The sequence below is a fragment of the Colletotrichum fioriniae genome, assembly GCF_027942845.1.
Source record: "Colletotrichum fioriniae strain IMI 355084 chromosome Unknown scaffold_12, whole genome shotgun sequence".
NCBI classification, from domain to species: domain Eukaryota; kingdom Fungi; phylum Ascomycota; class Sordariomycetes; order Glomerellales; family Glomerellaceae; genus Colletotrichum; species Colletotrichum fioriniae.
In genome coordinates, this window is record NW_027076848.1 from 715,116 (window position 1) to 738,600 (window position 23,485).

At 51.8% G+C, this 23,485-nt stretch overlaps 6 protein-coding genes and 1 non-coding gene across 7 annotated transcripts; 1 reads left to right on the forward strand and 6 right to left on the reverse strand.

Moving 5' to 3' along the window:
- Nucleotides 1-4,428: 4,428 nt before the first annotated feature.
- On the reverse strand, nt 4,429-4,511 carry N0V96_009409. The gene has a single exon. It is a non-coding gene; the product is annotated as a tRNA-Arg (tRNA).
- A 343-nt stretch (nt 4,512-4,854) lies between these two features.
- Nucleotides 4,855-5,679, reverse strand: N0V96_009410 (uncharacterized protein; the record flags this gene model as incomplete). Its single annotated transcript, XM_053198712.2, has 2 exons — nt 4,855-5,206; nt 5,282-5,679. The coding sequence occupies 2 exons, from the start codon at nt 5,677-5,679 to the stop codon at nt 4,855-4,857; spliced, it is 750 nt and encodes a 249-aa protein (XP_053043833.1).
- A 1,404-nt stretch (nt 5,680-7,083) lies between these two features.
- Nucleotides 7,084-9,149, forward strand: N0V96_009411 (uncharacterized protein; the record flags this gene model as incomplete). Its single annotated transcript, XM_065758633.1, has 2 exons — nt 7,084-7,793; nt 7,847-9,149. 2 exons carry the CDS (start codon nt 7,084-7,086, stop codon nt 9,147-9,149), a joined length of 2,013 nt encoding a protein of 670 aa, XP_065612698.1.
- An 899-nt stretch (nt 9,150-10,048) lies between these two features.
- On the reverse strand, nt 10,049-11,836 carry HGT1 (high affinity glucose transporter; the record flags this gene model as incomplete). The annotated part of the gene is made up of 4 exons (XM_053198710.2): nt 10,049-10,338; nt 10,396-10,857; nt 10,914-11,720; nt 11,788-11,836. 4 exons carry the CDS (start codon nt 11,834-11,836, stop codon nt 10,049-10,051), a joined length of 1,608 nt encoding a protein of 535 aa, XP_053043831.2.
- Nucleotides 11,837-17,721: 5,885 nt separating this feature from the next.
- Nucleotides 17,722-18,929, reverse strand: N0V96_009413 (uncharacterized protein; the record flags this gene model as incomplete). Its single annotated transcript, XM_053198709.2, has 3 exons — nt 17,722-18,003; nt 18,067-18,775; nt 18,823-18,929. The coding sequence occupies 3 exons, from the start codon at nt 18,927-18,929 to the stop codon at nt 17,722-17,724; spliced, it is 1,098 nt and encodes a 365-aa protein (XP_053043830.2).
- Nucleotides 18,930-19,087: 158 nt separating this feature from the next.
- On the reverse strand, nt 19,088-20,054 carry N0V96_009414 (uncharacterized protein; the record flags this gene model as incomplete). The annotated part of the gene is made up of 2 exons (XM_065758634.1): nt 19,088-19,817; nt 19,891-20,054. The coding sequence occupies 2 exons, from the start codon at nt 20,052-20,054 to the stop codon at nt 19,088-19,090; spliced, it is 894 nt and encodes a 297-aa protein (XP_065612699.1).
- Nucleotides 20,055-21,704: 1,650 nt separating this feature from the next.
- N0V96_009415 (uncharacterized protein) lies at nt 21,705-22,604 on the reverse strand (the record flags this gene model as incomplete). The annotated part of the gene is made up of 1 exon (XM_053198708.2): nt 21,705-22,604. One exon carries the CDS (start codon nt 22,602-22,604, stop codon nt 21,705-21,707), a length of 900 nt encoding a protein of 299 aa, XP_053043829.2.
- Nucleotides 22,605-23,485: the final 881 nt, after the last annotated feature.

The window sequence follows — 23,485 nt, forward strand, 5'->3', positions numbered from 1 at the left end:
CTAGTATATTAAGAGAGTTATTAAGAAGTTCGATCTTATTAATATAAAAGTATTAATAACGCCGCTACTGACCGTACTAATTAAAAAAAACTTAGGAGTCGTATTATTAGCTAAAACTAAGTCGTTCTAAGAAAAAATAAGGTTAATTTTATATATAGTAATAATAATACGACCTAACGTTGCTTTTATATACGCTTTACTATTTCGGTTTTTTACGAACCCGTCTCGTTAGTACTATTTTACTGTAAATTAAGTTATATAATACTTTTTTTATACTCGCTACCTTGTTATATACTTTAGTATCTTGGGGGGTAGGTAGGTATTAATAATCATAAGCGACGCTTCGTTTATAAATAATAAAGAGACCCGAAAATCCTTTTAGGGATATATAATCTCTTTTTTTGGTAGACTTGTTTAATAAAAAGCCGTAAAGTAGAACATAGTAATAACTTTGATAACTAAGGCCGAACTACTTAGCTTAAAATATATTACTAAGGAGATACTCGCTTTAAAATACCTTTTTAGTAATATATTACTTAAACTCGGGGACGTTTAAAAAGTTTATTATAATAATTGTTAGATAATAAGGCTTATAGTAAAAGAAGGGGAACGTATCTTAACTTACCTTTATTATATTAATATTTAGAATATATAGCTATATTAAGAGTACTTAAAAAGCTTATTTAAAGTAGTTTATATATTAATAAATAAGATACTAGCCGACGGTCTTATAAAGAGCCTCTTACGAGCGAAGTTCGAATACTTCGTATTATTCTTAAATATAAGGGATATATAAGGAATAGTTATATAGAACGAGGGAATATTAAGGAGGTAATAGAACGCCCCGGGGGGCCTAGGTTTTTAATTTATAAACGTAGCCTATAGCTAGGGAGTATAAAGTTACTCTAGTAACCCCGTTAGGTCGCCACAAAAGGATTACTTACTTAAGAAGGTAAGCGCATATTCGTCCAGAAGGGACTTTAACGCGGGCACTACGTCCGCGGGGATATAAATACTAACGAGGGTATTAATTCTGATCCGGATACCGTTAGCCTTCGTACGCAAAGTAGCTAGTACCTTCTCTTCTTTAATAAGCTCTTTTAACTAGGCCTTAAGTACAGAGAGAGCGCCCATAGACGCCTCTCTTGCTAAAGCCTCGTCTACACGAGCTACCTCGTCCTTAACCTTACCTAGCAGCCCGTCGGCTACCAGGGCCTCACGTAACGCCGCCGTTATATAAGTTAGGTCCTAAAGATAGTTAATAATTAATTTAGAACGACGAGCATATATAAAGACTAACTTTTTGCGAGGTCTTTACTAAATTCTCTTTTTTTACCTACTTAAGGTGCAAGAACTTCTCGCCTAGCTCGCGCGTATACCCCTAGAGGGGAGCATAGCCGGACTTCTTATTGGCCTAATAATGTACATATTTATTGCTAGCGCTTAAGCCTAGGAGGCACCACCCCTCCGTTCGTCTACTAAGGGCGCTTTTAATATAGCCCAAGCATTTGGTACCGAACGGCAGTAGTACCCGCTCGAGAAGTCCCTCGGCACCAGGGGTGCCAGAGGGGTACGCTATCAAGAATCAGAATTATAAACGACAACGTCAAAGAAAGGACATTATATTTACGGGGAACCGCCTCACGCCCGCTAGGAGGGAGCGAGGGAGGGGGCTCTAAACCACCCTCACCTCTACCCACCTCCTAGGTGGTCTCTTCTTTAGCCAGAAGGCCGTTGCTTATAAATAGGAACGTTAATAAGTCTAAAAGTAAAGTTATAACACGATACTATCGCTTAGCCAACCGGAGTCCAACACAAGGAAAGTATTACTTACCCGCAAATAGATTATCGTCGTAAGTAAGGGAGCCGCCGCTCTCCCCCAAAGTCGTCTTAAGATACTTAGCCTCGCGCGCTGCGGTAGTATAAGCGCGCTTTTTAGCCCTAGTACGTTTAGGTATCTATCTTAAATAATATTATTAATTACAATTCCTACTTCTATTAACGAGTACGCGCGCGAACGCGGGTGCGGAAACGAAAAGTAAGGGTATATATATATAGTTAGTATATAGATATAAATTAAAGAAAGAAAGGAAAGTTAAAGTAGTGGGCGGCCGTAAAGAATTTACTTACTTACTTACCTTAGACCGTAGGCTAATTATTCGGCTAATGAGAGGCTACCCCTCGGTCCTGCTTATTATTAATAAAGGAGCCTCGAGATTACCTATAATAACGAACACGGCTAGCAAACTACTACCTATCTACCCTATGCCCATAACTTAGCGCGTAGCGCGATTTATTTTATAATTCCTTTTATAAATAGATTCTTATATGGTATTATTTAGATTTATATATTTAATAATACTTTTTATAACGATATGGATAGTTCGGCGCGCTTCTTCTAGACAAGGATTTGTCTAAGGGGGTATGTTATGATAGCTTTAACCATCCATGGCCTCACTGTATGTCACGTGACCTCGGTTATATAATCACCCGAGGTCCACACTCGCTTATACTCTCTATTTCAGGGCGAACCTCGTGCCCATTTCCTACTTTCAATAGATAACCGTTCTTTACATTTAACGTCGATGCCCCTATTTGTGACTATACGACACACAGTCAACAACACTCACTACACAATGGCCGCATCCCAAGCCTCTCAACCTGACCAGCAAGTCGTTATGAGTACGTTCTCAGCAAGATTGGTCAGTGGACAGAGTGGTCCTTTCACCGGATCGTTGGTCGGTGTTTATGCCACCTGTAATGGCGCTGGCTCGGGAGTTGATTGCCCATCCGGAGGTGATAGCTGGGTGAAGGAATGGCTTTACGAGGGCAAAGGTCAATACTACACAGCAACGGACCTTGTTCCAGAGTAGCGTGTGTCGGTAAATTTGATATTTAAAGGCTGTGTTCTGTAGTCTTGAGATTCAATCATCATCTGCTGTCCTCATCTCTTTGTTGGCCTGCTTCCAGATCTCTTTCATCGTGACCTCCCCCTCGGCGCCTCTCCATTTCCTCCCATCCAAGTGCCTGAGACACAACTGCTTTCCTTCATCAGGGTAGAACAACCAACAAGCCCATCTCGCCCACATTCCCTGCTCCTTCATCTGAGTCCGCGCCCGGTGCCCAATCGTATCCTCGATAAATGCCCCTCTAGGTATCGCCAGCCGCGTCGGAAAGACACGCGTCAAGTAGTGCTCCGTCGCTGCGATGTGGGGTTTATCATGCCAAAAGAACATAGGGGTCAACGGCACCTCCGTCCCGGGATGTGATTCTGACGTAAAGATTCTCTTCAGCTTGTTCGTCAACGTTCTAAGATGGGGAAACTCCTGCGCGTGAGCAGTTTCGGCATACTTCAGCATCCGCACTGAAGCAAGACAGACATATTTCACCGGGCTCTCCTCATCTGCGTCCTGCGTCTTCATGACGTCTAGTATTGGCACCACTGGAATGTCATAGACGAGCGTCCAGTCATGCTGATGGACCCAGACGTACGGTGTTGTCGTGATTCTCAAGGCTGTCCGCACCGCCAGGCCAAAACCGAGCCTCTCCGACGGCTCCACGAAAGACATGCGAAGGTCCTTTGTCCGGCTTACGGTGAACGTCGCCGAATTTGTCGTTACGGTTGCCGCTCTTCCGTTGTAGCCATATTCGGCTTCCCCTTGCTCTCGAGTCAACTCGCCAAGCGTCTCATGTTGGTCGTATTCTCTTAGCACGAGCTTCTTGACGTTATCTTTGTACTCTGCAAACTCCTCCGCGCCCTTCTCCGTCACTTGGCCCTTCTTCAACCTCGGTACATCTCCGATACGTTCATACGTGTCCAGGACCACAATGATACGACAGGATAGTAGGTCGCTGCAGTGAAGGCGGATTGATTTGAAGACTGCATCCAAGAGTTCTGTGGAAGGTGCGGACGGAGTTGGCGATGTGGTTATTATCAGCGTCAGAAGCTCTGAGACCGACGCCGCCGCTGGCGGTGCAGGGGTTGAGGACATGACTTTGCCCACCGAGCGGCTTGTATGAGGAATGGAACTATCCCGTTGAGACCCAATGGGAGACGTTGAGAGGTACGTATCTGGGCGGAGTTCAGACTTTTTTCGGCGAAGTGGGGCACCACACCGGAGCGCCAAAATTGTTGGTCACGGCGGCCGGCAGAAGATTGCGTAGCTTACCGCGCAACGAGGCAGCTTTCATGCATTGAAAACAACAACCCATGTAAAAATCAGTCCCGTGGCATGTGCTTAGTACGAGTTCTCGTTGCGGTAATCACGTTCTTGTAATTACCGTTTGACACTGTTTGGCGACGCCTGAGCGTTCAAGGCCACTTCCGGGCCCGGACTAGCAAGCCCTGACTCGGCCGGGGCGCCGGACCCGCAACCCGCGCAAAAATTTCAAACCCGGCATTCAGTATGCAGAATTTTCAAAAGATTATGACCAGCCTGGGGGTCGAACCCAGAATCTCCTGATAACATTTTCAATCGTAGTCAGACGCCTTGCCATTGGGCCAACCGGCCATGGTTGTTTGAATCCATTGCTGGATGTTGAGGAGGGAGGCCAGATTAGGTAATATCCAGTCTGCATGATCGAGTAACACGATGTGAGTCTTCCATATTACAACCACACAACGACCGCCTTACACCCGATTGCCCTTCGAGCAGCCTCCTAGTGGCCAACACGAAGTTTGATAAATCAAAACAAAGACTCTTTTCATTCTATTACCATAGGGTATCTCAATCAGTCAAACCCAAGAAACTCCAATCCTTATAGCTGGGTATGAAAGGAAAGCTGAAGCAGACCTCGATTCACGTCGTCACCTCCAATGACCCCATCCAAAGACCTCATGCCCAGCCCTCAACCTCAGACCTTCTTCTTCCAAGCACTCAAAAAGAAGAACCCCCCACAAATCTCCGACGTCTGCGCGCCAGTGCAGTGCATATCGCAATTCCACGCCGGCGCAGCCGTCGTCGGCGGCGTCCGCGAACAATAACACTGGTCACCGAACTCGGTGCCAAAGTACTCGTACCCAGAGCACACACCCGCGCAGAGCCGGTTCGTCTGGTCGTCAATTTGCGTGAATTTATCCGGGAACACGCGGTTCGAGGTGTCCTCGTAGCAGCCGATGTACTCCCAGTCCACTACTTGTACCCATGTCGTCGTCGCGGCGGGTGCTGCTGTCGTTGAAGTGCCGTTGGTGTCAGGTTTGGTTGTTCTATCAGGGGTGTTAGTATCAACCGTCCAGTCAGAGTGTTGATAGAATGGTTCACGGGGAGGGGGGGATGGTTACTTTGTTGCGGCCACGTTCTTGAGGTCTAGAATTTCTGAGCTCTGCTTTGCGAGCATGCTCCCAAACACACCCGCGACGATGGCCAGCAGCGCAAGAAGGAATCCCAGTATGCACCAGAGTATGAACATCGTCAAGCTCATACCGCATATCCTCCTTTTCGATGCCGCTTGTTCATGGGGATGGCTCGGCATGCCTGGAATTTGATTGTATTGGTGATAATACGGCGCGCCTACGATCTTGTCCGGCTCCGGCACTGGATGAAGACCATTCTCAACATACGAATATACGACTTGTGGCTGGCTGTAATGCGTGTTCATGTCCTGTGCCGTCCTCGCATCGGATCCTGTCGTCGGGTCGACATTGTAACCTCCCGTCTGTTGCCCGTAGGAATGATCCATCTCGTGTGCTTCGTCTCGCCAACTTCCACCTGACCGCCGAGTATGGTTGATATCAAGCAACGCCTTTTGCTCGGGTGACTGCATCCAATCGTTCAATTATCAAAGTTGATGAAAAGGGGAGTATCGCTTTGAGGTGATGTCGACAAGTGGTAACGAAAACCAGAAAGGGAAGCAACTTCAAACCATGAAATAAGTTCTTCTCGAGCAACAAATTCGGACAGCTTGTTTAAGAAGCAAGGTTAAGCGTTGCCAGTGCTAGCGCTAGGCAGCCGAATCACAAAAGAAGGGGGCTCAACCACTGGGTACAGAGTAGGATCCTATCCCTTGCCGGAACCGCGCGCCACTGCCATGATGCTGCCAATCGCGACATCTTGACATTCGCGTAAATCTTTAGAGTCCCCGCGCCTTCAGCACCAAAGGCGCTGCCGGCTTACACACCCCCAGGCCTTGAGAGAAGACTATCCGTAGAAAGCTGAAAGCCACAAGAACCGCCACTCAGGCTCTTGCAGAGACGAAAAGTTTCAGGCAGGGCTGCGGAAAGACTCCGCATATGTTAGCCGCGACTTTTACCTGGCTTAATGGTGATCCTCTCCCCAAATCAGCCTTACGAGGGATCGCAATGAGCTTGGCATTGGGGGCTTGTGACGACGTGCTAATCCCCTTCGAGGTCTGCTCATTTCCTAACTATGCCAATTTCTTAAGAGACTGTCAGCCCGCGAGGGGTTCTGGTGCTTAAACTCGTCTGCCTAGAGTGGATTAAGCATATTCACTAGCGTCTGCCACCTGGACCTCAGTCGCTTTGACGTGCTCGAAATTGCCGGGAAGGAAATGCCATCTTAAAAAGTTCTTTCATCCACATCAGTTGGCTTTCTTTCTCCCCTATTGTTCATGGCCTTACTGTATTTGATCGAGAGCTCTCCGTCCTGAGGTCTCTCTTTGGGGCCAACGTGGGAGCTCATGCAGTGGCAGCAGCAACAACGCCGTCTCGGCTCAGGTGGGAGGAGGTAGCTGAAGGTCAGGACTTACTCATTGTGCATAAAGCGACATGCACACCGAACCCTTTTGAAGCGCCGCAGTAAACGAGAATTGGTATCTGTGCCTCTCATTCTCTAGTACGACTTCGTCCGTCTCTAGATGATAATGCTCCGTAGAATGAAGCATCACTCTCATTATGATCACCACAGCCAGCTCAAGCCATGCAACTACAGACAAGTTGAGAATGTTCAGGGCCCTTACGTCTGACATGCATACACCATCAGCGCTAACCCCGCCACCAATCTACCACTCCCGAAGCTGACCTCGCCGCATCGCCGCCAAGAATAACAAACCGCATCCTTTCGTAGAAAAACATCCAGAGCGGGAGGGAGGGAGGGGGCATGAGATCCAAGCTTCACCACCGAAACAATGGCCTTCTTCCTCCGCCACCTAACAGACCCAACCTCCATCGCAGAAGAAACATCCGTCAGCAAAGTCATCCAACACGTCCGGGAAACCGCTGTTTGTCTCGCCGTGCTCGGCCAAGTAGACCACGGCACCGGTCTGCTGACGATCCTCCATGCGCATGGTATCCCGCCGTTTGACCTCCGAGAATTCGGGCCCGAGGTGTTTTCGGAGGACTTTGACCGGTGCCGGACCCTCGGCAAGGGATGCGATGAGAATGGATCATCTAGCACGTATGAGGTCCCCGTGAACCCGCCGCGTGCGGACCCTTTTACGCGGATTGTGTTTGCGTTTGGGTGGGAACATGTCGGGCGGTGGCCGCGGTGGGCTACGCCTGTTCCGAAACCCTTTTCTTCTTCTTCTTCCTCGACCGATGGACAGCAGGCTCGTTCATCTTCAGATGACGGGCGTGATGCGGCGCTCGACGCCCTGGAGCAGTACGCCCGCACCCTCGTCTGCAACCGCTTCGCCCCCACCTGGCGCGAAGACGAGAAAACCTACGAACTCGCCCGCGAGCTGGCGCTGGGGCAGGACAACAGGGCGAACCCGCACGGCCCGATCCCGATGCGTCTGGCCGGGTTCTGGGGTCTCTGGGAGCGCATGCTGGCGCCGTGGCAGATGAACCAGGTCGTCAAGGCTACGGGGCGGGTGTTGGCGCTTGATCTCTCTGTGAGGTTGTTTCGTGATGCGGTGGATGCTGGGCAGTGGGTAGTGGTGGTGATAGAAGCAGGGTACAGGATGGTCAGTATCGACTCGAGGAAGAGGACGTCGACGATGAGTTCCTTTCAGATGAGGCCGAAGAGGATGAGGAAAGGATCAATGACAGCTCTGCAAGCAGCGCCCACGCAAGCGAAGAAGAAGAGACCGCCATCGAGCTATGGGGCAGAACAATAGCGACCCTCCACACCGCACAAGACCAGATGCCCATGCTAGGCAGCATGCGCGAACTCTGGCGTTACGGCTGGTTCACGAATCCCTCCAAGAACGCCCTCGTCAAGCACCTAGCCATCAGCCTCGACCACGTCCGCGAAGCCGCAGACGCCGGGTGCGAGATGCTCCGACGGCGACTGGAGCGCGGCCCGGTGCGGCCGTATGAGGGTTACACCATCGCCGAGCTCGCGCGCGCAATCGATGAGAACACGCGGTCCTGTGCGCCGTATGCCCCGGACGAACTGCGCGAGCGGGAGGATATGCTCGTCGAGCGGACGGTTGTCGGGCCAGTGGAGCTTGATAAGGATAAAATCTTTCGTCCTGAGACGTTGTTCCGCTACCCGGTCCCCTCACACCATGCGATTCAAGACCTTGAGAGGAGGCTGGAGCTGAGTTCTCCGCTGCCGGGTCAGTACAAGGCCTTTTTCCGCGTCACGGACGGGATGGGGCCGGTGTGGTGGAATACATCGCAGCACCTCCGCATCCTGGCCCCGCTATCCAAGGTCACTATCCAGGACGACGAGCTTCCGGTCAGCATGCAGCTCGAGCTGCTGCCGTCCCGAGGTCTCGCCGACGGTAGCTGTATCGCATGGCCTCTCCTTCGGCGGGTAATCTGCATCAGCGAGGGCGGGTACGAAGGGGACCTCTGGCTCGTGGAGCCGAAATACGTATCCGAGTCCAAGGACGCCTTCTTCCAGGTCTATGACCATGCATCGGCCCAGGATCGACAGTTGCTCCGTAGGGAAGTGGAAGAAGTCTACGGCAGCATTGACGACTTCCGTAAGTTGGAGTGGGGTCTGTTGATGTGGACGTCGTGGTTCACGCAGATGGTTCCTTACCGCGACCTGAGTGCGTTTATGGATGAGTTGGCGAGGGGAAGCCGGCGGACAGTGGAGGAGTGGACGCTGCAGTTTGATCCGAGCACGAGGAAGCTGGATGCGCGGTTGTATCAGACGGCGAGCGCGTTGGATCCGGACAAGGAAGTGGAGAATGTGAAGGATGGGAAAGGGAATCTTGTGCTTTCTGCGCCGGAAGCGATGGCGATGGGGCCGTTGGTATATCCGGAGAATGCAATGACCACGCCCATGGTCGATCATTGAATCTAGAGGTTCGTGATCAGACATTGCGGGCAATATGTATCGGATGTGGTGCTACAAAATGACATACCAACGAAGAGTGTCCAGACTCACAAAGTAGCACCCACCTTCTCCTCGACCAGAATCTCCGGTCTTGGGCAAACACACACACACACACACACATCGCGCGCATATAGATATACCGGTTGCTTCAGCTAAAGATTCGTCACAGCCGGAACAGATGCGGTTGGACGATTCAAGTGGTGTACAGCTTACCGTTAGCGTGATCTCAAGGAAGTGAGCTGGCCGGGGCTGTAAGTTCTCACCTCTGGCTACCACTACTTATTTCTTCCTTCTATACCTCGATGATTCCCAACGGAATATATACCAGTCGTCAGACGCCGCCGCCTGATCTTAACCGTATCTTCAACTGCATCAGAACTGAGCTCTAGAAAGAGGCAATTCAATCGCTTCGCATATACAAAAGTCACCAATCGCCTGCCTCTTCGTCCCGATATTAATCAGGTTGACAGACACTTTCACTGTCGTTGGGACTCTCTGTGTTATATATCCTTTGCTAACCTAGTCCAGCCCTGGCAACAGAGTGAGTCAGCCACAAAATCTTTGTAACTTTCCGAGCATATCAGCGAAGAAGTTGTGGACAAGGCCTAGCCCCAAAAGGCGCGTTCTACCTCTTATGTGGTCATGCCATTCACGTCATGCTACCACGTCTATCGCACCATCATCGATATCTTTGGGCAAGATGAACAGTCCTGGTATCATCTTCATCAATTAAATTGCTAGCCTACGCATTTGCCTCGCTTCATTCACTTCAAATTCGCTTTTCCTCATGACAATCTTTCACAACAACTCCTGCTGGGTATTATTGTATAATTTCGAGTTTTGGAACTCTACCGCGGTGCTCAGACAGCGGTTCCCTTTTTCTCGGATTCGGCAACGACCTCGTGGTCGTCTTCGGCAACCCCGCCGTGGCGTGTGACCTTGAGGTTTCCGGCGGCAATCTCTCGTTCGATGTCGTCAAGGCGAGACTTCTTCTGATGGGTCTTCCAGGCTGGAAGACCAGAGTTGAAGACATCATCCATCTCCTCGAGAGTGAAGCCCTTGGTCTCGGGCGCGAAAAATGCGGTGTGAAGGAAGGCCAGGGCATTGAAGGTTGCAAAGATGTAGTACATCTTGTAGTTGATGTTCCACACTGTCAAATGTCTGTTAGTGCCTACTTGTATGGAACGTGTCGTGTGGCTCAACTTACACAAAGGTGGGACAGCAAAAGCAAGAATCATGTTCCAGAACCAGTTGGTCGAAGTCGATAGAGAGACGGCTTTGGCGCGAATCTTACTCGGGAAGATCTCGGCAGGGTAAGTCCATGACACAGGACCCCATGTAGTGGCAAAGGTTGCGACAAAGAGATACGAGCAGGAGACGATAGCAGAGGAGACCGGCCTCTGGTTGAGGACGAGCCAAGTAACAGATTCATTGTCGGCGTTTCGTGTCTCATCGGTGTTGGGCTGTCCATAGTACTGTTGAAGTGCGCCCGAAATGAACAGCCAGGTCATCATCATGAAAGAGCCGCCGACGAGCAAGGGACGACGGCCTAGCTTGTCGATAAAGATGATGGCAGGAAGAGTCATGACGACGTTGATGATATATTGAATAGATGCAGTAAGCAGCGGGTTGCCTATGCCGGCACCCTGCATGATGTAAACAATGTAGTCTGGATCAAATCAGCGACTCGTCGTTTACACTCGCAATAGGAAGGCCGTTACTTACACATCATGATGTTCATTCCGCACAACTGGGACCACATCTGGATACTCATTCCGAGCAATACACGCTTATACATACGGGGAGCGACGAGACCCTTGAAGCTAGAAATGTTCTCTTCTCGCTCGAATCGGAGGGCCTCCTCGATTTCTTGGTACTGTGCCAGGACTTTGGGGTGGTTGACGTCGCTGCTGCCGTGAAGATGAGCGAGGACCTTGATGGCTTCATCCCAGCGGTCCTTGCTAGCAAGCCAACGAGGACTGTAAGGAAAGAAGAATAATCCAACAAATAGAACAGCGGCAGGGACGATCTGGACGCCCCAGGGAATGCGGAAAGCGGCTGTCGGCTGGTCGGGATCAGTGGAGCCTTTTCCGATGCCCTCGGCGGCGCCGTATTGGATGAAGTATTGAATCAAGATACCCCAAGTAATTGCCCACTGCTGGAGCGAAACGACGCGACCACGAATCTCTTTGGGGGCGATTTCGGACTGGTAGACGGGCACAATGGAGGAGGCGATACCGACACACATGCCCGCAATGACACGGCCGACACAAAGCATGCCGACGTTGACGGAAGCGCATTGAAGAATGGCACCGATGGTCCACAGAATGCAGGAGAATTGCAGTGCGACCTTGCGAGAGTACTTGTCGGCAATGAAGGAGGAGACGAGAGATCCGACGAGAGAGCCGGCAGGCATGGAAGCCGTAATACCACCCTGGCGGTATGATGTGGGATTTCCAAAGTATCTCTTGTAGGCTCCGGTTCCCAAGACACCACTCATGGAACTGATATCAAAGCCGAAGAGGCCACCGCCTGCGCTTTAGTCAGTATGATCCTCAAGGTGTAAGGCCAGCCGAGAATTGAAGGTAGCATCACGAACCAATAGCGGCGAAACCGCAAATGAAGTAGATGTTTTGCGCCTGATACATAATGGCGGTATTCGCACAAAGGCGACTATCTCTAGAGTTGTGTTCAGTTACAATCAGGTGAATCGCCCGTCTAGGTGGGACAAGGTGAAGTTGGAGTGTCGTATGTATGCGTCAGCGGAGTAGGTCCCTCAAGGCTCGTGAATAGACTTGCAGGTGGGCGCGACCGAAACTTAAAGTAAACGCTGAGGCACGGCGGTGGTTTGCCTGCGGTACCTTTGGAAGCGGTTCGGGGGCGGCCGCGGTTGCCTCGTGAGTATGGTACCCGAGTCGCAGGATGCGTAACGACACGGCCCACCGTCGTACCGAGTTGCTGCGTTGAATGACATTGGGCTGCGGGTTGAGTTGATCGAAGGGGGACCCTGTCTGGGGAGAACAGGACGGACCGAATGCAAACGTTGGCACATGGGGTTGACAAGGTTGATGTGGAGGACTGCGCATCCCGTGGTATACGATGGGGTCATGGGTAGAAGCAGGTGCGGAGGAGTAACGAAGGGTACAGACGATCAGTTCCTCGAAGGGCGGTAGGGCCGTTGTGTGACAGGTGGAGCGAGTGGGCGAGCATGGTGAAGGCACAGATGTCTGGGCCGTTGCCAGGTCGTCGGTTGAGATAGCGAGGTCGAGGAGTGACTAGGTAGGAATCGAATGCCTGCATAGAGCACCTCAGTCGGGAGAGCTCGAGAAGAGGTGACCCAATGAGGCACAATGAAGTAGGTATGGGGAATCATGAGCTTTCAGCGTACCATTGATCATCTGGAGTGCGTGAGCAGATGTGTGGTGTGTGGGAGACGAAATGCGGAGAAGAGGAGAGTCCACTCGGGATGGGAGGGATGGGCAGCCGTGAGTGGCTGGCGAGATTGGATGATTGGCGATGTTACCAGGCGAGCGGCGTGGGAGACTCAGACGAGAAAGCTGGGCGAGATCCCGAATGCCACACGGGCGGTAGAGGTGTCATTGCGTTGCACATCTCATGCTGTGTTCGTGTCGGTGGTGTCACTGGGCGTGTTCAACTTCCAAGTACCAACTCAGGTAGGTATGTTGCTGCAGAAATGTGCAGACCGGGAACCTGCTGTGCGGTCGAGCTGTTCATCCGTCTGTCTGCTGGTCTGCCCTGCCTAGCTACTTGTCTCTATCGCCTGAGCTCTCTTTACTCAGACGACTACCGTAACTGAGAACCTTGGTGATGTGAATTGTGGACACGGATGGACATGTCACATCTGGGCTGTCGTCGGCTTTTCCTCTCGCTGATGCCATATTGCCAGGTTGTTAGTCATGGATTCATACCAACTGCACAAGAATGAACCCACGAAAGCAGGCCAAAGTTGGTCAAACCTAGTTACCTTACCGAAGGTACGTAAGGCAGGAGATATCCGTAACGTACCTGGGCTGGAAACCTCAGGCGTCAGGTCGTCAACTTCAATAGGTACGTTCCGTAAGGTACAAGTCCAGACTTCAGTGCCTGCCCGACGGAATGAGGAACACACGGTCCACCTGCCCTTCCCCTCTCTCTCGTACCTTACTGCGTAGGCCGTGTATCTCTTTCTTCCGGACCCCTGCCCGCTGTCTGCCCCGGGCGGGTCAAGAACGGTGGACCACCTCCCGTTGTTCCTCTCCCCCCAGTCGACGGACCAATCTGCGCGGCCCATTTCCCCCGCACCCGACTTGGATGACGGATCGTGATGGAAATAAAGATCAAACACGCAACTCTAATGCTGGCCAGTCATATTGCGGCAAGGGCGAAACGGCTGGAAGCTCGATGCCTTAGCAAAGGAAAGTAAGTACGGAGTGCCTACAGTACACTGGAAACCTATTATCCATGCTGGATGCCGAACATGTAGGAGAAGACTGGATAAAAATTGGCCGTCATCCCTGGTAGCTTAGGTAGGAGGATTTGCGGCTTGCCCAGACGAATTGATTGAGATGTCATCACTTAGCGCCAGGATGATTGATGTCTTGGTGCCCTTTCGGCTGCTGCTCCGACAAAGACAGGCTTGGGGCAAGCTTGGCGATGGAGATTCGCCTCGGCCATCTGCTGAAAGTTGCGTACCCGCACGTATGCATCTGGCAAGTACCTAGACGCCGGGCGGTAGAAGAAGAGTACGAAGTCGTGCCACAAAATCTGACGTGTAGGCTTCTCCGACTACGCTGCTGGACCTTCCCTTAGAGACACCTGAAGAAGAGTTACCTTGGGAAGCGATGTATCTTGCCAAGTGAACCTGTGGAGAACAGGCGGAGAACCAGCGGAAAACTTTTAAAAGTCCACATGGGAAGCTTTCTGGAGATCTAGCTGCAGAAGACATGAGGTATCCATACCCAAGGTACTTGAAGCTCACTTGGTTTCTACCACTCTGCGTTACAGAGGGTAGACTTACATCAAGTTCAGAGTCTTGGCTAACGGAAAAGTTTTTTTTTTGCAGTTTCTGATCATCACGGGACAATGCGACACGAAAGCGAAGTCGAGGCAGGCACAGCAGGAGAGCTCTCTCCAATTATCAAGAAGCTCTTTCCCCTGTCGACCCCGATTCCCTCCCTCGCCCCACTCCTCCCACATGGGAAGGATCTATCCTGGCTCCTACTTCCCCGGCCTCACCTTACAATCACCTCGAATTTCCCTCAAGGCAGCTGGCACCACAACCTCACCCCATTGATCCTTCCTCCCAGAGGTTGACTAACCTGTCATGCAATTGGTTGAGAGAAAGCATGAGCGGTCGCTTCCTTCTTTCCAACAATGTGAACTTCTGCCGGTAGGGTGACTTCGACACCACCTCATTTGACGCCCTTGTCAAGCCACCCGCATCATCTTACCTCCAGTGCCCCAATCCAACTCCCGTCTCAGACCGGGTCAGATGTCCGTCCAACATCCCGTCAACAGAACCTCCAACCAAATTACATCGCCAGTCAAAAATGCCGTCTAGTTGCCGCTGCCATTGCTGGCCTTGTGCCTCGACTACTGCACAAGTTACCTAGTCTGAACGCCACGTCTCCGTCTCGCCGCGATCGGTTCGAATCCTTCTCTGTCGGCCCCCTGTCCCCAGCGTGTATCTCGCAGTTCACTCGTTCGCAATAGCCAGGATTTCAACAAGCATTCTAGCCTTCTAAGTCCCACCGATGATACAGCGACGTGCCCTTACAACACTGATGCGGACCTCGCCTTGCAACGGCCACCTGACCATACCTCGCATCTTTTGCCAACCTGGCAAGGCTTCGCTGTGCTCTAGCAACTTTGGCTCCCCTCTTTTCCGAACTCATGCTTATTAGCAAGTCATCTGCTTGCGGGGGAATGGCTCCCGAGCTGCGGGCCTCCAAGCTTGGTCCCGTCCTTGTTTTGCGGGCCAATTCTCGGACCACTTCTCCGACACAGGCAACCCAATGTGCCAACGGGGCAACATTCTCCGCCAAGACAACCAGTACAGTTGCAATAGTCGATTCATCTCTCCCAGACTCCTAGTCTATTCATAGCTGACCGCGATGCTGGTTCAGGCGTCGACTAAGGCATGTACTATCTTGAAGCCTCGTCCTGCGCCACCGTAAATTTGAGCGTCTGATAATTGAGATATGACAGGAGAAAATCATCCAACCTCTCTCTTTCTCGCGGTCTTGCCAGAGACCCGTCAGCCAACATTGTCTCTTTGGCGACATTACTTAAGGCATCTCCACCAATTTAACATTCTGACCACTGTTTAGCGCCAACTCGGTTCGATCACTACTCCACGAGGCCCAGAAAAGACACCGGGGCCCTTGCCTGCTGCTACGATGCGTGTGCCTTGAATGGGCCGCTTCTCATCAATCGCACGTTTATCATCCCTCGACCTTGCACCTGATATTTCAGAAATTTCACATTTTTCTGCCCTTGCGTCTTGGCACATTCAAGTCTTCGGGAAAAGTCTTTCTTCTTATTCCGGCGGCAACACGTCTTCGACATTACTCACAGGTTACGGCAATTCATAATCCCTTCCCATTTGGAGGCTCCGGGTTGATGATACGCTTAGCCCGGCAGGTATTACACCGCAGACCCCCCGAAGAAGGGCCCCGTTTACCACCGTCCTACCGGTCATTTGCTGCTCCTTCTACGGAGATCGGCACGCCCAACTACTGCATCTAACTGTGTACGCCCTCCAGACAAGACATCAAACGAGCAAATCCTCCAATGGTCCCCCACAACTCCTCGACAGAATGACGGGACTGCAACGTTACCCCGACGCGGGGTTCCATATTGACCCAACTAAAGGGCCTCCTTTTGCTGCTTTGGCCGGCAATATGTGGCCGGCGAGCTGGACATCAGCCAGTATCCTGTTAGGTATTGTATTCGGACCCCGGACGAACTACATACGGACCGAAAAGCTTCGATCAAACTCAGATGGTGCACACCTTGCTTGGCTCTGCCAAAATGTCGGAAATCCCAAGCATCAGGTCGCTTGACCCTGGCCCCAGAGTCGCATGGGCTTTCCAGCAACCCGTTCTTTCATCTAGGAACGCATCCTCGGTTCTCTATCTGGGCTGCAGAAGCGGCAGCACCTTGTCCAAGCCCGTTGCCCGCGGGCTCAGAAGCCGCATCGCTGATAAGATCTTTTGATGGAACAAGAGACCCTACAGCATAGTTCAACAAGGCTCCTTCGTTGCAAGTGATACGTCTCTCTCTCTTGCATGCTTAATTGACTCGTTGGCGTTCGTCACCGTGGTAGTTCTCTTCACATTCTCGCCAGTCCTTCCACTGGCCGCGAAATCTTGCGCCCCCTAAAATAGCAAGGTCATAACGTTAAACTAGACGACATGCGGTGACATTAATGAGGTGACCCTAGATTCAGCAAGACGCCAAACGCAACTCATAGTCTTTCTATATCATATACGCTTCAATTACTAAATGCTCTGGAAAACCCAGAAGGCATCGATTTCGATTACGAGGATGCTAGCGCAACGACCCTCAAGCAACGTGAAACCCTTCGTCGGCTGAGGAAGTCTCTCCAGGACCTCCCGCCTCCATTGGGCTACAGCATAGGCATGTCGGTGGCATCAGAGGCTGCGCGACACGTTTGGCCCCTGATGTTTCTTCTTCCTCTCCACACCCATGCGCAAAGGCACAGAAAATGCAGTGAGAAAAGAGGCTGACAAACTCCGAAGAGCGTCAGCCAGAGTTGTTTGTTGTTTGTCTGCTTGCGAATCCTCGTGCCAGATCCTCATAAGAGGATCTGCCTCATCGCTCACATCCCCCCCCCCCTGTCCAGGCGTCCGCGAGGAAGCTTGCCAGGAGGTCCTATCATCTGTGAATTCGTTAGCAAGTCGCCGGGCCACGCAGGCCCAGCGTGGTAGTGCCAAGTGAGCAGAGGCTTCCCAGTTCCCGGAAGGAACGGTAGCACTGCCAAGTAGAAGTAGTAGAAAAGTCCTTGTTCATTGTTGAGCCCACTAGGGCTGGGCCCAAATGCTTCGTTGGGTAGCTGGCCAGCAGGGAAAGGGGTGAGACACGCCACCGGGACGTGTTTGCGTAGAAAAGGACCGGGCCTGTGACAGTCAATCCTCGTCGACACCCCCCGTCGCAGCCAACCAGCTGCCATTATCATACAACTTTGCTTCGAAGAGAGACGAAACAGTAGAGAGAAAGAAAAAAAGATAGAGAAAGGGGAACACTTCGAAAAAAAAATAGACTTGACCCAAGAAGTCAAGCCAACCAGGATATGGGGGTGGGTATCGTGAGAAAGAAACAGCCGCCTCTCCGTGACTCCGTCTCCAAACTGGAGTGCTTGGTCCCCGCCCGTCTAAACAATGCAGCGCAAAAGATTCCTGTAACCTGATGAATCGCTTCCCTTCCGACATATCATGAAAACCCCATCCTTCCTGTATCAACAATTGAAACGGATGCTTTCGAACTGCGACTCGCAACCAGAACTGAGATCTCATCTTGAGTCGTACAGTTGGCGCAGGTGCGCACGTTGGTGACGAAATGAAGAGTAGTTACCAGCGTAGATGGTCTCGAGTATGCTGGCAGGTCCATCGGCGCGTGAACCGGCCTGGGCAAGCTGCACCATTCTCTTCTTCAGCATCTGATGTGCAATGCTGAACTCTTCCAGGATCCGGCCAGCGTTGCTTGAGCCTCCAGAAATGTCATTGGCCGGGTTATTGGGATCAATAACGGAAATGCGATCGAAATTCTTGTAGACAACGTCCTGAACTCGGTGCTACGGTGGGAGCGTTAGTGGACGTAGTCAACATAGTAATTGAGGTCGCTGGTATGAACTTACCTTGTGAACATAACCCGGAGGATTCAACCGGATTGCCGTGTTGACGTAGTCAAATCTGTTTCCGTAGAGATCGAAGAACTCCATGAGCATTTGTCCAAGGTGGTGATCGGGAGTAAGATTGCGGCTTTGCACAGAGGGCATGAGCTGCAGCATGCTGACGACCATGCAGGTCACAGTGAAGCTACCGATGCCGCCGTTGACAGGCTCGTTCAAACCGCGCATCGCCAAAAAGTGCTTGACCATTGTGACGATGATCGGCATGGCTGGATACTGCTTCTTCCACTCGATGAATGTCTTGACGGCCTGGGGACCATCGAGGCGATCGAAGGAGATGTCAACCCGAAGGCCGGTTTCGGTATCAATGTACTTGACGAGAGGGACTTTGGCGCCTGCGATGAACTCCATGCTGTTGTAATGGGTCAGGCGCTTGGACGAGAGGAACTTGCCAAAGCTCCTGAGAGCCTTGATACCGAAGAAGTTGGAATGGGCACCATTCAGCCAGCTTCTTTCACAAATGACCAAGTCCATATCAGCTGTGGGTAAGTAGAGGCCAGACATGTATGAGCCAAAGGGGCGAACATCGCATTCCTTGTAGAAGCGATTAGTCTTGAGCGCTGAGCGAATTCGATCGACAAGCCGTGTTCGCATCTCGTGCTCAAAGTCGCGAGGTCGTACGACCTCGTAGAAGTCGACAATTTCCTTGTGAAGCCTATTCAGATTAGAAACCACATCTGATTGAACGCTTCCGCAACTCACCAAACACTGATATCCGAGGTCTTGGAATGGTCCGCGTCGATCCAAGGCGTGGGATCCTCGCCCTTGGTCACCTTCCACTCAGGCAAGATCGCACCACCCACAGGCATTTTATTGACTTTTTTGAGCGGAGCGTATGTAGGAGGCTTGATGTGATCGTCGACAGTGCGCTTCCGAGAGCCGAGAGCGTCGTTGGATGCGGCGGGCCTGGGCGGCAAAGTTGAAGGCTTTCCAGGCGTAGACGGCGCTGTCGAGACTGCTGATCCGTTTATAGCAGGTGGACAGTCTGAACGAGGACCGCTGGGTGCGGTCCTAGAGGCGATGGATGAAGATTGCAGAGGGGGTGCGGGACCAGGAGGAGGCGGGGGGAAGGCGAGGGCGGCTCAGAAGGAGGAAGTATGATCTCTTCCTCGTCGTTGGGCTCGTCAAAGTCGAAGGAAATGAATTCCTCTGCCTCTGTACTGGCCTTGAGCTTGTCTGCGGCAGTCTCGTCCACTCGTGCCTTCCGGATCATCTTGACCATGTCCTTCTTCTTGCGTTCCGCTGCATCAGGCGGGGGCAGGGCGGTGTACGGGTCTGGATTCGACCATTTCGGGACGCTGTTGCCCGATTCGTCATTGCCGGCGTGGCGGGCGCGCTTGCTAGAAGGCTCACCAGATTCCTCGTCGTCATCGTCAGAGTTGTCCGAGATCTCCATGTCGGCCTCTTCATCATCCGAAAGGTCATTGATGTCGCGATATACTACACCGGCGCCCTCCTCGTTGACTAGGTTCTCGTCGACTCCATCGCGACGGGTGCGCAAGAGCTCGCGCTCGGCCGGGATAATCTTCTGGTACCCGCCCCTACCGCGACCACGAAACAATCCACCGCGAGCGCGTGGGGCCCTTCTTCTATCGTTGCCCTGATATGCGCCGGGGCGGTATGAATCTCCCCTGGAGGTGCTGCCAACGCCAGAGGGCTTATCCATCCGGAAGGTGAAGTCGCCCTGAGGCGGTCGGCTATCGGGTCTGTAGCCATCATAGCCTCCTGATCTTCGTCCTATATCATTGTCTCCTCTGTCAGAATCATAACGCAACGGTCGATATGCCGCGGTGGGGATCGCGATCTTGAGAGGCGGCGGTACTCACGGTCTTCGGGCCACGGGTTACGCCAATTGTCGCCTGCTCCAGGTGGCGGAGGCTGATGATGTGAAGAACGGGAATCGTAACGGCCGCGATTGCGGTCGTCCCGAGCATTGCCTTGAGGCGGGTATGGTCTGTATGAGCTCATCGTGGGCGCGCGCGTTGTGCAGTGGATCCTGGTGTTGACGCGTTGAGAAGCTTAAGCGATTGAGAAAATTCGGGTAGTCGACGTCAAGGTCAGGAATTCCTGCCCTGTGATTATCGATAACGCTAGCGTGCACGTGACGGCGGTCCCATGGAGGGTGGGTGGTGGGGTGGGTGGTGACGTCTTATCTTCTTATCGCCGATTGCGTCCGAATTTCTGTTTTCATCTTCGTCAGGCCCAACAGGTTGGAATTCAGGTCAAGAGCAAATTCACATTGCTAGCAGTAAGATATCTGAAAGTCACGGGCCGTTTTGTCTTCTCTTACAAAGCTTTAAATTCAGAGACAACCAGACTTTAACACTAAGCCCGAGCAAGCGGCCATTGAAGAATAAGGCAAGGATGCCCGCATCGTCAAGGTGAGCGTGAATTGTTAGTCATCATCCTTGACAGGTGAGCTGCTCAACCTCAATGCAAGCCTGTGATCAACAGTCATATAAGGGCTTTGTTCTAGATTATAATATGCCTAGTTTATATATGGTAGATGTCTTTCTCAGCCTGTACAGCTTGGAAACCAGAGGCCTCACACCAGCCAACTTGTCCTTGCGTCGCCTACTTCTCAGCCACTCCTCAGGCACCCCTCAACTCAGGAGGACTAAAGCAACACCTCAATCACTCTTCCCGCACCCACAGTATCTGGAGATAGTATTGCTTCACAGCTAGTGGCCTTACCCAGTATGTAGAAGACCTAGCTACGACTATGGAAGACTCAAGGACCCCGAGAATGACAGGCGGGGCCCAAACTTCACAAGACTGTCCATCTTGTGGTTTTCTAGTAGTATGAGTAGCTTTTCTACTCACTACGGGTTCAACAAATCATAGCAGTGGCTCAATTGCTCAAGATCACGAGCTGTCAGGTCCTAGTAAACTAAGGTAGGAGTCCTTGTCGACAAATTCAAGTCAAGTGCGGCCTCAAGTCGTGATTCTCGAGTACAACAATGTGTCCCAAATTTGATCTACGTTTCCCTGTTCCACGTCCGTGGTTCGTGTTCGAGGGAGACGATGTAAGCAAAGTATAACTTGGATTAAAACCTGATAACACTCATCCCAGAAAGCCATGACCTTCAGATGCTTCAGAATAAAGCAAATGTCCCTCATTTCTCTCGTGGCATCCTTCTCTTAGCTTCTCGTGACTTGTCGTCTAGACTATACGGGCACATTCTTAACTATTCTACTTGGGCAGGCGGGAGGGAGGAGCTCCTTATTCAAGGACGACTCGATAGAATGAGGCATATGGGCCTGGTTGAGACTCAGGATAACGGAGAGAGGAAACTCTTTTGGGGTCCGGCTCGTAGATCATACAGACCGTAACATGATTGAGAAGGGCTGTCAAACAGTTTCGAGCACTCAGCGAGGCTCACGATCCCGTAACAATCACTTCTCGAGAGCAAACTCTGACACTCTTTCACCCATCTCTCTGAGCAGCTGAATATAAACCTTTCAAAAACATGATTCAATGCGTCTAGACCCGCGGCGGATCGTCCTCTAGTCTATCATCTAACCCTTCCATCTTTCCACATCCTCCCCAGCCCTCTGAACAAAGATCAATCATACTCCTCTCCTTAAAACACAACACCGCCCCCATCAACAACCAAATCACTCCCGTTAAAATAGCTCCCCGCCCGACTACACAACATCACAACCACGCCCCCCACCTCCTCCGGCAACCCCATCCTCCCCATCGGGTTCCTCCCCGCCCAAACCTCCCTCGCCTCCTCAACCCTCCCCTCATTCAGCACCGTATCCATGTACCCCGGACTCACGCTATTCACCGTAATCCCGTATCGCGCCCACTCCGCCGCCAGACTACTCTTCAACTGCAGCAGCGCGCCTTTACTCGTATTATACCCGGCCTGCGGCTGCGGGAAATTCACCCTGTGCGCAGAAACACTCGCCGTAAACACGATCCGCCCGCCACGGTTCTGCTTCACAAAGATGCGCGCCGCGGCTTGTGCGCAGATGAAGGCGCCCGTGGTGTTGATATCCAGAATCCTCCGGAACTGTGAGGCCGACATTTCGAGCGCGTGGTGGCAGCCCACAACCCCCGCAAAACACACTAGATAATCAATCCCGTCCAACTCGCTCGCCGCGCACTCCATAGCTTCCTGAACGGCCCCTTCGTCCGTGACATCTACACTCCGAGCAAGGATCGTTGTCGATGGGAACTCGGTCCTCAAAGACGCGATTTGGGTCTCCGCGGCGGGGGACGAGACGTCTAGGTCGAGGAGCATGAGGCCCGTCAACCCGTGCTGGAGCATCGCGCGCGCGACGGCGTGGGCGATGGCGCCGGTGCCGCCTGTTAGGACTGCTGTGCCCGGGAGGCCGAAGCGGGATTCGGGGGTGTCGGATGCGGAGGCGGTGCGGGCGGGACCGCCTGGGAGAGTGGTGGTGTCGCCTGTTGCGAGGGTCATGAAGGGGATTTGGCGCTTTGCGAGGTCTGCGCGGGGGGTTTGGTCTGCCATTTTTGGGTGGTGGGTTGAAGCGTAACGTAGGTTTTGTGAGGAGATGTTATTTGGGACAGAGAGGCAACTACGGATCAAGGACGAGAGAGTAAGTAATTGTTGGGGAGTCCTATAATGAGTACATTTGAGACGGTTGTGTGAATACCAGAGCTCAAAGTGAGTTCGGTACGGATGGGGTTTTGAATAAAGTCGTTCGCCGGAGGAGGGGGTGACAGGACGCCGTGCGGCGGTGGGGTGCTGGCGGAGGACTGTCGACCGATAGTGGGGTCTGATGCTGCTGCCGGCGGCGGGGTTCCTGACGGGAGTGCGGGGAGGGAAAGGGCGGGGGGGGCGGTTGTCAAGTTTCGAGGAACGAATCGAGGTACGTCAGTGTGTGGGCTGCCAGAGTCGTGGATTCGGGGGGACGGAATAGCTTCTCGAGCCATTAACGTTTTGGCCATGAGAATAATTCAGTATACTGTCGAGCGAAGAGGAACTCCAACGGGCATCGTAGATGTTTTCGTTTACCTCCTCTTTAGGCATCAATCTCAGAGGGTCGAACATGGCTTTTGGGGTAAAATGGCCATTTCCTCATGATTGCAATGCAGTGGCTTCATCAGAAACAGCCAGTGTTCACAATTCAAATTTCATGAAAAACTCTTGTCAAATCTTCACAAAATCTTGAACTTTTAACACATCAACTCTCATAAAATCTCCCATTCTCGATTTGTACGTACAGTCTCTTGGCCGTGTCTATTAAATTACGTAAAAAGCTCTATGCTATGGTGTGGGTGTGTGTGTACATCTCGCAGCTCTTGACAAAAAACCATCTTATCTCATGGCTCAATGAGTGATGTGTGTACAGTGCGCAATGAAGGCTTCCTCTATCTTCTCACATGAAT